This window comes from Caenorhabditis elegans, chromosome II (assembly GCF_000002985.6).
Source record: "Caenorhabditis elegans chromosome II".
In the NCBI taxonomy this organism is placed as follows: domain Eukaryota; kingdom Metazoa; phylum Nematoda; class Chromadorea; order Rhabditida; family Rhabditidae; genus Caenorhabditis; species Caenorhabditis elegans.
Genome location: NC_003280.10, coordinates 5309026 through 5322304, shown reverse-complemented (window position 1 = coordinate 5322304; position 13279 = coordinate 5309026). Strand labels below are relative to the sequence as shown.

The 13279-nt window shown below is 36.4% G+C and overlaps 1 protein-coding gene across 2 annotated transcripts; it reads right to left on the bottom strand.

The window, feature by feature from the left end:
* Positions 1-2687: 2687 nt before the first annotated feature.
* On the bottom strand, positions 2688-10259 carry gcy-12 (Receptor-type guanylate cyclase gcy-12). Of its 2 annotated transcripts, none has more exons than NM_062594.3 (16): positions 9967-10259; positions 9603-9915; positions 9042-9192; positions 8668-8975; positions 8467-8622; positions 8225-8418; positions 8027-8180; positions 7244-7604; positions 5472-7197; positions 5294-5426; positions 4590-4836; positions 4191-4535; positions 3915-4116; positions 3656-3861; positions 3403-3599; positions 2688-3349 (listed from the first exon to the last, which is right to left on the bottom strand). In NM_062594.3, the coding sequence occupies exons 1-16, from the start codon at positions 10183-10185 to the stop codon at positions 3222-3224; spliced, it is 5040 nt and encodes a 1679-aa protein (NP_494995.2). In that variant the 5' UTR covers positions 10186-10259; the 3' UTR covers positions 2688-3221. The 2 variants fall into 2 exon arrangements, 1 of the variants encoding a protein (NP_494995.2); NR_134556.1 differs by having other exon boundaries at positions 3222-3349; positions 4590-5168; positions 9967-10185.
* Between the last annotated feature and the right edge of the window lie 3020 nt (positions 10260-13279).

The following is a 13279-nucleotide window of genomic DNA, read 5'->3' as shown; positions in this document are numbered from 1 at the left end:
TTCATCTCACTTCTTCACAATTGCCTGCGTCATAGGGACACCAGAGAGGAGAGGCGCAGAGTTGTAGAGATACAAATATAGTATTGACCAATAAGAGGTGTAGACAAATCGACCTCAAAACAGTACCCAAAACAGTGGAGAGCGCCAGGAGAGATTGCTGCTGCTGGTGTGGAGAACCGGCCGCGCCGTTACGGTCTCTTTTGTCTCCCTTTCTCTGTACCCCCCCCCCCCCCTCTCTCTCTCTCTCTCTCTCTCTCTCTCTCTCTCTCTCTCTCTCTCTCTTTCATAGTTCTCTTTATAATTCATAGGTACCCTCTTACGAGTGCGCGTCGAACCGGCTGATCACTCACTATTTTTGTGTATAGTTTGTTGTATGACCGTCTCTTACTCTTTCTCTCTCTGTTCACAAATTTCTGTGCCTGTTTGCATCCAGGATCTTTTCACCACCACCACCGTCGTAAAAAATCAGCCCAAAAGCACTGTGGATTTCGCAATGCATGTGGTCAAACAGACAATCTCTTATCATATGCCATCAAAAATCAACGAAACCACAAGCAAAAAGTGACGATTGGAGGAAAATGGAATGATCCCCCCACTATCAGACAATCACTATTACAATTTGAATGAATTTGAAATGGTGTAGAAAACACGAAGATTTGAAAGAGAAGTTTGAACAGAAATAGATTTATATTAAAACTAAAAGTTTCGAAAACATTGGAATTCTAGAATCCTGTTTAGATCGCTCCGATGATTCAGAATTGGCAGAAAACATTTACACTAAACATTTAAATCTAAATAAACTAGGTTTACTTTCTCAGATATTCTTAAAATATCAAAATCGTTGTAAAAATTAACTACAACTGACTCGGAGTCCAACTGACTCGGAGTATAAATCTGCATCCGAACGCAATGAAATTTTTGAGCTCACTACAAACGCGGAGCCAAATCTATGACAGAAAAACTATTATGAAGATGATTAATGGTAAACTAGATCTCAACCTACCTCAATTTTTTACATATTCTGAAAACACACGAACTCGTTCCAAAAAGAAAGTCTCATGGAGCAGATGTAAAACTAAAACTAGAAAGCATTTTATTGTAAACCGTACGCTGAGTAACCCCAAGTTTCTAAAACATATATCAGATCTTGAATAACGAGATGCCTGACAACTGATGATTGCAACATGAACTACCCACATAACATTATTTCCTCCCGCCTGACCTAACTGTCCTGTTAACAAACTTTCGTTCCTATTTATTTTTCTTGTTTCGATCCCTCTTATTCAGTGTATTGTATTTATGATCTATTGTATGTGTACATTTTTCTTTTTTCTTCAACTTTTTCCACGTCTTCTCGCGAGCGTAAATAAATTAATAAATAAATTAATTAAAAGAAAATAAATTGGAATATATTTTAATTTTATAGTTTTCACCGTTATAAGTATCGGTAGCTTTATGGTCTGATATTTTTTATGATGTGAGTTTATGATGTGAACTGTGAGTTCATTCTTGTTAGCAGTTAGCATTATCGGTTTGCAGTTTGTTTTCCAGAAAATTCAGCAAAAGTTCACTTGCACCCTAAAAAATTTGGAGTTGCAAATTTTAGAATAATATCTTGAGTTACAAATAGCTAACGGGATAAAAATGATGTGTGGAAAATAAATAAGAAAGTCGTCGTCTCTATCATTTTCTTACTATTTCCCAACATACATCTGTTCAGAATTAATGTGTTTTTGTGTCTCAGATTGACGTCACTTCTCCTCGACCTTCTCCAAATTTCCCCTTTTTCCTGTAATTACCCATTGCGAAATCATGGTTTGCAATATAATCTAGTGCCTAATAGGGTTTATAGGTACGGTCCAAAAATTTCAGCAAAAAAGAGGTAGTTACAGTACAAACGTCATCTAGAAACAAGTAATCACAATAACTACAAGACTGATGGATAACTGAAGAATAAGAGATTCAGACAGAAATGGTCGAAACAGGAGAAAAAGAGAAAGAATGGTTGCTGGTTAGGGCGTTGAAATGTCAATAGAGAGAGGCAAAGAGAGAATTGAATGTAAAAAAGGCGGAGGGAGTGGTGGTGACAAAAATGGACGGACGAGACAGACAATCGTCTATTTTTGAAAATTCTGTGTATGTGTGCTGTATGTGTGAATAGAGGGGAAATTTTGAGCTTTTTGATTTAAATGCAATATAGTTATCAAATATGGCATTCTCGCAAAGAACCGATATAAATAATTGGTAAACTTTCGCGGAAAAGAGCAACGACAAAATTCACAGAAATAATGGGATTGAGCTCAAAAAATTTTCTTTGAAAATATCTAAAACTACAAAAACATAAAAATGCAAACTTGATAATGTACTTTTAGAAATTTCTGTCACCAGGTTTGATTGTTTTTGGGCATTTTCAGAAATATTCAATAAATTTCCAAATTCAAAAACCATACAAATTTATCATTAAATGTAATTTGACTTGCCTGGTGACATCACAAAAAATTCCAAAAGTTTTGGAAACTTCAGGTCTCACTTAAAATTTGAATACTTTATCTTTCAATGTATTCGCAGTTAAAATTGAAACATTTGAATGTAGGCTGAAATGTATTATAGTAACCAGGAAGTTCAGACTATTCGAATTTGATTGTTCCAAGTTTATGATTTTTTTTCAATTACGACAAGAAAACTTATTCAAAGTTTACAACATTTATTAAAGAACAAATGTAATATATTATACATGAAATGATGTGGATGAATCTGATGATGTGGGCCATTTGTTGGTATTTTTCTGCTTGTAATAACGGTTTCTCACATGAATAACCCGTAATAATTCTAAGAAACTAATATAATTCTACATACCGTAACCATAAGTATTCAAGCGTTAAGTTTTCCAGATTTTCGGATAATAATTAAAAACGCGGAAAACTTTAACCCGTTGGTAAGATGGGAAATGACGAAAAAAAAATGAAACGATATTATCGAAAAAATACGATCGCACAAATTTCTCATAATTTATTTTTGATCTACCTGTTGAACTTGACTCTTTCGACCAGACAGCCACAACAAAATAACAACGGCAACAAGATTGGGGGCGGAGTCAAGTTCAACAGGTAGATCAAAAATAAATTATGAGAAATTTGAGCGATCGTATTTTTCTATAATAAAAGAAGAGGGAAAATACAAGAAAAAAACAAAGATGATACAATATATAAAACAAACAATTTTTATGAACATGAAAGGGACGTAGAAGCTGATGAATCGCCGATTGATGATGATGGAATTGTGAGATGAGGATCCGAACTGTCTGTTAGAGTTCCACATTCATCCGGAGAGCACGAGACCGAACGGTTAGCTGAAAATGGAGAAGGTGAAAATGGGGATCCATAAAAGTTCAAGAACACTTACTTCTCGATCCATTTCTTTGCTCTCTTTGCCTTCCAGTCATTTTCCCCATCTCCTGCATCTCATAACCATTTGCTCTACCACTCTCATCCTCATCGTCGCAATAATGATTCAAATCAGCGTACTCATTGACACTTCCACCACGGAATCGTCGGAAAAGTCGTGAAATTGAGTCTGCTGGCGAAGACGTGTGTTCGTTGCTAAAATAAATGTCAAGTTAAACTTTTCATTCTCAACCTTTTGTCGTTTTACAAACCTTTTGTTCGAATTCCAAAATGGTTTTTTCTTTCCAAATGGCGACGCGTCTCGGAATCGTTTTGCTAGAGGAGATGGGTCTCGGAGGAATGAGTGCTTGTTTTTTCTTCTAGGTTGGGGACATGTTCTCAGAACATCTTCACTTTTTGAATTTCCATTTGATGTTAATAAGGAGTCGTTATCAATGAGTGCATCTTCGTCGTCTTCCTGAAAACATTCATTTGCAAATAGAATATTGACTCTAGAAGCTAAGAACAAACCTGGAAAATAATCTCATCAGGACTTGAAGCACGAGCGGCAAGTTTCATAGTGGGATCCAATGCTCTACACGAAGATCTTGGTGACACAGCCGTCGTTATTGATCCTGATGCTCCGTTCTCATTTATTTTCAAAGGAACCGCATCTCCACACGACAATGAACGTTTTCGTACCGGAAAAACGGTGGCTATTCCCCGTTTTCTTCTAAAAAAGAAACTATTTTCTCTAGTTGAAAAGAGAGAAGAAGAAGAAGCGGTATGGGTTCACAATTTACTTACTGATGAGGTCCTGTCGTTAAATCTCGATATGATGGATATTGGCTTTGAGATGGTGATTCCGATTGGGAACTGTATCCATCAATGATACTTGCTTTTCTAAAAACTGGCTCCAAACTACTGATATTGTTCGGAATTGCCGGAACCGAGTTATTTGCAAGATTTGTTGTCTCAATAAATTCCAGATTCAATTTTTCACCATCAGGAAGTGATGTGGATCGTTTCCGAAGTGCCAAGGTGTCATGATCAAATGTAGAAGGTCGAGATGGACGTGACGAAGACGCATTCGATATTGTAGATGAAAACATTCGAGACGCACTAAAACCATTGTATTTTGACGCAGTACTTCTGAAAATTACAGTTTTTTTAAAATTTATGACTTCGAAAAGAGAAATCAAATACTTTTTTCTGCCCGAAGTTCGTGATCCTAGCAATGATGCAGACTGGTTGAGTAAACTTTCGCGATCTTCTTCGTAAAGTTTTGGCATTTCGCGATTTGATGTTCCGCGAGAAGTGAATCCACCACTATTTAATGGTTGGTTATAGTAGATAACATCTTGATTATTTCGATTCATTGCAGCTGATTGCCGTTTCATTATCTGACTACTTTTTTCAGTTGCAAGCGACAAAGAAGACTCGCGATTGACTCCTAAAATAAAGAACTTATTTTCTTGAATATAAAAGCTAAAACTATCCAGTATTAACATATCTTCAGATGCTATGTAAAATTTAATATTTCAAAAAAAAAACATCGTTGTCATCCTATTCATTCGAATTCAAAAACATGCATACATTTCACAAAGAATCAAGCACGTGAAAATAATAAAGAAGAGTTCGATTTCACCAATCGTTTTCAATTGTTCAAGTATTCTTCACTAGTCGAGTCGGAAGATGAGAGGTTGGATGGTTCGAAGCGAAGGTTCATATGATCAGAAGGACGTTGAAATGGACATGCAGGGACAAGAGCAGTTAGTCGATTTGCTGAACAGAGAATGGTAAGGGGGACAATTAGGACAACAAGGGGTTAAGCATGCAGATACGGATAACACTAACATAGAACTTCACTAACTAATTTTAACATAGTATATTTGAAATTTCCTACTTACCCCAACTGGATCCTCGATTCTTGAGATTTGGACGTGGGAAAATGTCAGGTACAACCATCTTATCTTCGATCGTTTCCGTGAACTCGTAACCAGCTCTTCCATTCAACCAGTATGTTGTCATTTGTCCTTTTCCCTGAAATAACAATCATAGTTTAAAAAATAATATTTTCAACGTTACCTTAATAGCCAATGAGCCTCTTTCTTCTAACAAGAATCCTTGATCAATGGATGTTAAAACCTTCTGAGTTGAGGACGAGCAATGAATTCTCAATGCTTCTCCATTACTTTCCATTCTTGATGCTGTATTGACTGTATCACCAAACAAAGTATATCTTGGCATTGTTTTTCCAACTACACCAGCTACACATGGACCCGTATGCATACCGATTCGAATCATCAGCGGCTCACAAGATCGATGAGGAATCGAGAATGATCTGACAGCAGAGAGTATGTGAATCGCCATCATTGCAATTTGTTCCGCATGGTATTCCATTGTCTTGTACTGTGGGACTCCTGATACAACCATATAGGCATCACCAATTGTCTCCACTTTGTATACATCGTATCGTCGAATTATGCTATCGAAAAGTGTATAAAGCTTGTTGAGGAACGTGACAACTTCCATTGGAGTCGATTCTCCAGAGATCGTTGTAAACCCGACAATATCCGAAAAATAAATAGTAACCGGTGGAAATGCTTCAGGAATCACGTCTTGTCCAGCAAGTAGTTGCTCAGCAACTGAGCTCGGAAGCATTCTTTGCAATAAATGTTGACTTCTCCGTTGTTCATCTTTCAATTCAATAGTTCTTTCGTCAACAAGATCTTCTAATTGTGTTTGATATTTCTCCATCATTAATACCATATGATCCATTATATTCTGTTTATAGATTTGATGGAAAAGTGGTTTCAATTTATTCTTGATTGTTTTGAATTCAGGTCTTTGATATGGATCATGATGCCAACATGCCGCCATAACTTCTTTCACATAATTTTGAACCTCAAGATCAGAAGTATCCGGACGGAAATATGGATCACTGTATACTCGTCGGACTGTTTTTTCAACCAATGCTCGACACTCGACACTATCCTTCTTAGGAGCAGCCTCTCCATTGACATCTCCACGTTGAACATAGATTTTATAAGGTCCTTCTCGAGTAAAAATCTCATGGAATATAATACCGAATGAGTAGGCATCAGCTTTTGGAGTCGGCGGATTTGAAATTGCCAGTGACCCGTTGATAGTCATTGCTTCTGGTGCTGTCCATAAGAAGTTCTCCCAGATGTTATAACTACTATCGTACATGATTCCTTCTCGGAGCTCCCGTAATCCAAAATCAGCGATTTGAAGTGTCCAGCGGGAAGTGATGAGGCAGTTGGTGGATTTAAGATTTCCATGCATTTTCAGTTCAGAGTCATGAATATACACCATTCCTTTCACAAGATCATCTACGAATGAGGCAACATACATGTGATCCAGCTTTAGATTTTCGTTTCTCAAAATATCGTGAAGTGATCCTTTAGAGCAGTATTCTCTGACAACCGTAACTGAATATTGGCATACAATAATTCCAAGGAAGTTATTGACATTTGGATGAGCTAATTGTCTCATTGCTCGCAACTCTTTCTTAGCTTCCCGTGTCAGATCTTTCGGCTTCCGGCCATACATCAAATCTTTCAGCCCAACGAGTGTTCCCTTGTATGAAGCAAGTCCCCGCATTCCTGTTCCTTGAACCGGCGCTTTACTCCACCAAGGTGTTTTTGTTTTTGCAAACTGCATGACATCAGATTGCATTAGAGATGCTGTTGATTCATTGTTCACTCCTCCGACAACACGGCGAACTTCATATGGATCAATCTTCCAGATCATGGACAACTCTTTCTCGAAGCGGCGACTTCGGATGTAACTGAAATTTTAATGTTAAATCATTTCTTTCAGTTTTAAAAACTCACTTCAAAGTAAATCCAGTGAGCACAAGACTGAAAACTGCAATGAGAATCATAACGACCACTGTGAGATAACTGAAGATTCCCTTCTTCCGACAATTTTCGCCATGGAAACCACAAACAGGTTCATCCGGTGGTGGTTCTCCTTTCAACCATTGAATCCGTGAGGACTTGAATTGCAGATTTGGTAGTCTATCCTTATCAGGAGCTTCAACGAAAATAGCAGTCAAATCAAGAGCATGGTCCAATGGATAATACGATGGATCGGACTTGTTCATGATTGGTGCCACTTTTTGCCAACTGAGAAGCGAGAAGTTTCCTTTCGAGTTTCCTCGTTCGTCAATTCTCATGTCAAATCCTTGGATGCCTGAAAAAATGTATCAGTTATGTTATTGTTTTTAAAACAAAAAATCTATGTTTGCATTTGTTAGTCACTTGTATTTTTATTTGATAACAGCTATAAATACGGCTGGTTAGATGATAATTCAGCATTCCAAACCGAAAATGGTTGGCAGTAAAACCTTCCTCTTTTACTTAATTTCTGTGCTACTACTTTTTAAATTTGCTCTATCGGAAGTTGGCGAGCCACCAGTGATGACCTTAATCCCTGGCTTGGACAAGTTTATCAAAACCTATCATATCGGAGACGGCGTCGAGTTTCATACTACAATGAAACCAGGAACCGATCAAAATTAATTGTTTTGATTGACTTTTGTGAAGAAAAAAGATGTATAAATGTTTTTAATCTGGTTTAAAATTGAGACGATTTTCATAACATTTTGTACTCACTTCGATATTTCTTATTAACAATTCTATCGATAATAGCCTTCCCATCTGCCGTCGGATCGTAAGAATCATCATTACCATATTCTTCGACTAACTCGTGAATGGCTTTCGCATACAAGTAAACTGCATCGTAGAGGTAACACGCAATTCTATTTCCCTGAAAGAAATTAATGATACATCTTAACTCTCATATAATCAAACCTTCAAATTATCAGCTTTCTGGACTCCAAAATGATGCATATAGTCACCGGCTTTCTTCCAAAAATTGTAAAACCTTTGACTATTCAATTTGACTGGAGTTGGAATAATCGAAAGAGCACTTCTTGCATAATCGAGCATTTTTCTATCTGATGAATTGTTAGCATCCCAGGAATGATGTAAGTATGTCATAGTATCTGAAACAATGTTGCTTGAAATTTAAAAGAATTAAAGTCCATGCTTACTTCTCAAAAAATGATTATTCATTGAATGGTAGACGTTAAGCCAGTCGTAGTTGGTATCAACATAAATGAGCATATAATCCTGTTGAGTTAGTCCCATTTCTCCCATAATTGATAACATTGTACGGAAGAGTCGGACGTTGTCGAATGTCAGGTATACTGAAATATAACTGTTTAGCTTCGAAAACTAAATATAAAACAAACTTCTCGTTGTCTGCATCGTCGATTTTATGGCATTTTCAATGCTTTGAATGTCCTGTTGACTACTGATATCCATTTTCGAGAACTCGAGTTTTGAAACATTCATAATTTCAAACTTGTGCTCTTCAAATTTGTTTTCAGTCTCCACCATTCTCTTCAATGTTTCAAAAAGCTCGTTCTTCACTTGACCCTTCTTAACATCATAGACAACCGAAAATTTCCGCCAGTTGTATTGTTTCATCAAGGACATGAAGGCTTTGAAGATCTCTCCAGCTGGTGGTACAGTACGTGCAAATGTTCGATAGTGGTAGCTGAAAATAATTTATAGAACTGGAATCTTTGTTTCGAAAAATCAAAATCAAAAACCAAAAACTCACTCATCACGAGAAATATCCTGATCATTGCATCGATAACTGATGATTGGAAGGTTCTGTGAAGCAGCCATCGCAGCTTCAGTCTTGCAGTTCTTTTCAGGACCAATGAAGACGCGAGCTCCGGCTTGCCAGTGCTCCATGAACAAGCGAGTACCTGAAATAAGAAGTTGTTGGATATATGCAGAAGTATTTTTTTAACTGGAGATGCGTCATTTCAACTGATACCGTATATCCTCTATTAGTATTATCAAAATTTAAAAACAGACACATAAACGTGGCTTATTTTTTATTTTGTTTTTATTTAGTTTCTCCTTCCTGATCTTCTGATAGATGTTTCATTTTTAGTTCATTTCAAAGAAAGGGCGGTGCGTTTAAAAAGCCACGTTCGGGGTGTCGTCAATTGAAAATTTTTGAATAGAACAAACGAATACTGATATAAACTTTCAAAGTTTAACAGTGTGATGCAATGTTAACAGAGGAAACACCGTATTTTTTGAACAAGAAGTTCCAATTTAACTTCCCAGAGTTCTAATCACTTCAAATCCTCAATTTCACTGTACTCACTATGAGAATCGTTTCCACAAGTATTTCCAAAGACATATTTCAACTGATAAGCAGGAATGAGATCTTTATCCTGATTAATCTCTACAATAGCCGCCACTAATGCTCCCGAAACCACAGAAACGTAAGCATCAGTTGTCAGGCAGTGCACGATTTGATTGAGCTTTTTTGAGAAGCTTTCTCGATCTTTAGACGAATTTTGTGCAGAGTTTGAAGCTGATAAATTGAGAAGGTATTGATCAATTTCTCCCATTAGTGTGGGCACAGCGGCCAGGTAACTGATCAGGATTTCCTTTTTGTCGCCTTTTTTGGGAAGCTAAAAATAATTGAAGTTTATGACTATCTTGTAATAATATGACCAACTAACCCTTTTCACCAACGAGTCCAACAAATACGGATTTGCTCCCGCACCGAGTGATGGTTCCGCTTCTGGAGACGGTGCTGGAACTGCATCTGCATCGCATGACGTCACACATAACGCGGCAATCACAAAAACAATCGATAATCCGAAGAGCCGTCGCCGTCGTCCCGGTGAGAATGCAAATGTGTGGTAGAACCGGAGCGCTTCGACACTTGTCGGCCACATTCATCAACTCATTTCACTTTTTGTTTTCCAATAATGTTCCACTCGTATATATGACACGTGGAATTTTTGTGAATCTGGAATATGTCACGTAAGGTTACGGAGAACAGGGAAAATAAGAAAATGAATTTGACGGAGGTTTAAAAATATTTTAAATTATTGAAAATTAATATATTTTTCTGATTGTGAATAAAAATTATTAAACATTAATGCCACAAAAAATAGAGTTGAACAATTTAAGAAAGGATATAGAGTGCAACCACATCAGGAATACATCGAAGAGATCAAAAGAATACGGTTGGAGGAAAAAAATAATGGGAATTTAATTCGGATTTTTATGCGGCAATAAACTTTAAGTCTCAGCATTTTGTTTGAATTCTGATTTTATCGACATTCGCGTAATTTTGATACAAATGGTAGTTTGACGATTCCGGATTTTTAGAAATTTTTTGAACTTTCAACTTGGCCGCTGGCCTCAATACAAAGTTAGGTTCAGATAGAAGACGAGCGAATTCTAATAGAATCTTTTTTGCATAGAACTTGTTCAAGGACATGAGAAAGTTTTTTCTGCGAAATTTGCCCCTCTAGTTGTTCATCCCAAAAAAAAGAGAATGATCAAAAACCAAAAGGAAAGAGCACACTCATTTCTATGTTGCAAATATTCTCCTTTTTTTGAAAGATAAATATTGAGAGAACACTTATGGAAAGTCACGTCATTGAAAATTAGCATTCCACGTAGGCACCGGATAACTGCCACCCAGGTGGCCTACGCCTACCGTCTACCAAAAAATTTCTGAACTTTTTTGTTAATGAAACACTTTACAAGTCTATTGAATTCGTGAATTACATTGCACATACAGAGAATTAAAAATATGAGATAGGTAGAAACGAACGCAGGCAGGCAAAAAGTAGGCCTGTCTGCTTCCCTTCCTAGCCATCAAAACCATGAAATTTCATGGAAAAAGTCTTTAGATGAAAAGTTGTGTACATATAACATAAAAATGACTAATCATCTCTATATAGTCAAATGGCTAATCTTTTCAATTTTGAGATGAAAATGAGGCGGATAAGGGAGTGTCAGACACGAGAAAGGATTAGGGAAGGAAACGATGTAGGAGGAAAGCCGGTGTAAGAGAAAATGACTTTTTTTTTCTAATTTTTATTGTAGGAATTGCAAAAAATAAAAATTATGACGGAATTGAAAGAGATGAGCAGAAATCTGGGATTTCATAGAAATAGATGGAAAAAAATCCGGGAAGCTCTTTAAAATTTATGTTTTTTATATAATATTCCAGAAAAGATGCACGAAATCTGACATTCAAACGACACTTCTGACGTCTTCACAAAATTGGCGGGGAGAAAACGCAAACTGAGGTCAAAATAGACGAGGTGACTACGATTTTGGCTCGCAAAAAAAATCAGATTATTTTGAGAGATGTTGAGCTCTTTAACTCAAAAACTAAAAACTAAGCTGTTGGATTATTATGTAAGGGGGTTTGAATTATCAGCATAAGGTTGGACGAGATCTTTGCTTGAAAAAGATTTCGATCGTGTTGATCCGAATGTGAATGTTGGCATATAAAGATGTCAATTTTCGCTTTGAAAATGGTGCAAATATATTTTATTTCCGCAAAGAAACAGATCTGGTAGGGCGAGTGAAGAAGAAGAGGTGACCCTTGACGCCTCCAACGGAGTCTCTAGTTACCGTATATTCAAATTTGTTGCAATTATTGCTTCCAAGCAAAGTTTTGCGTTTTCCAAAAATGTTGCGCATCTATAGATTTCAGAAATTTGTAAATTTCACTTCAATTCGAAAAAAATTAAAAAAAAAGAAAATTCTTGGTATATCTTACAAAACCCCAATTTTGGTGTAAAGCCCATTTTCATCATATACGTTTGATTTTTATTTCCAATAGTTCAAACTTCCAATTCTGTTTCTACGAAACCAGAAATTCCACTGGCAGTTAAGTAAAAAACTACAACTCTCATGGTAGAATTAAATGAAACTGCAACGCTTTGGCAAAATTTGATTAAAACGTTTGGAACAAGCTATGAGACTAAACCTCCAAAAAATTTATCTTGACGAAACATCTAATAACAGGCACAAAAACTGAAGACACCTAGTGATCCATGTGCTTTGTAAAATCTAGGTCTACTTTGAGCTTCTCAGGATTACTTGTCACTTCTCTGTCTGAGGTTTGAGACGTCTGTCAACTGTTGGCTACAAGGAGGTGACAGCAAGTGACGGGAAAATGTTTTAAAGAAATCCATGAGCACACAGGCAAACATTGAGGAATTAAAAAATAAACTTCGGAAAATGAGAAAAATTAAGATTAAAAGAAAGTTACAATTTGGTGTTGAGAGATAAAAAAATAAAAATGTCACAAAACTTCAAAAGAGCATAACTCAAAAAAACTAATAAGATTTGCAAAATTGTTTTAAAAGACAAAATATTGACCATAATTCTTTTCTACATTTTCGATGTTGATAAATTGTTATCAACTCCACTGTGACAAAAGTTAGAGCAGCTGGCACCTTGCAGGCCCATTTTTGACAATTATTTAATGCCTAAAATTGTGCCTGCCTACCCAAAGGCATATCCAGTTTTGTTTAGCTCAAGCTTCAAAAGGGTACATTTTTTTGACAATTGCAATGAAAACAACAAATACAACTTCGTCATAAATAAATTCTAAAATCTAAAATAACACAAATATATTTTCTTTAAAAATCTATGAAAAATAAAAGAGGAAGAAGAAAATGAAAAACTGGAAAAATGGGGGCGAAGAGAAGGGTGGAATGTATATTAATTATACATTATATTCTCAATTTCTCCATCCTACATATCCTCTCTCGTTTTTCTTGACAAGTTTTGATGAATTGAAACTGAAACTGAAAATGAGACGAAATATGGAGAAAACGCGAGAAATAGAGAAAGAAAGAATTAAGAGGATGCACACAACGAAACGAGCATCAGACAGCTGCTCAAACGTTTGCAAAACCACTGCCCCGGGTTCCTCTCTTTTTTTGCATTTCGGATGAAAAGAGTGAATGAGGCGTGGAGGACGGACACGGATTTTTATTGCAAAAATATTTTTCT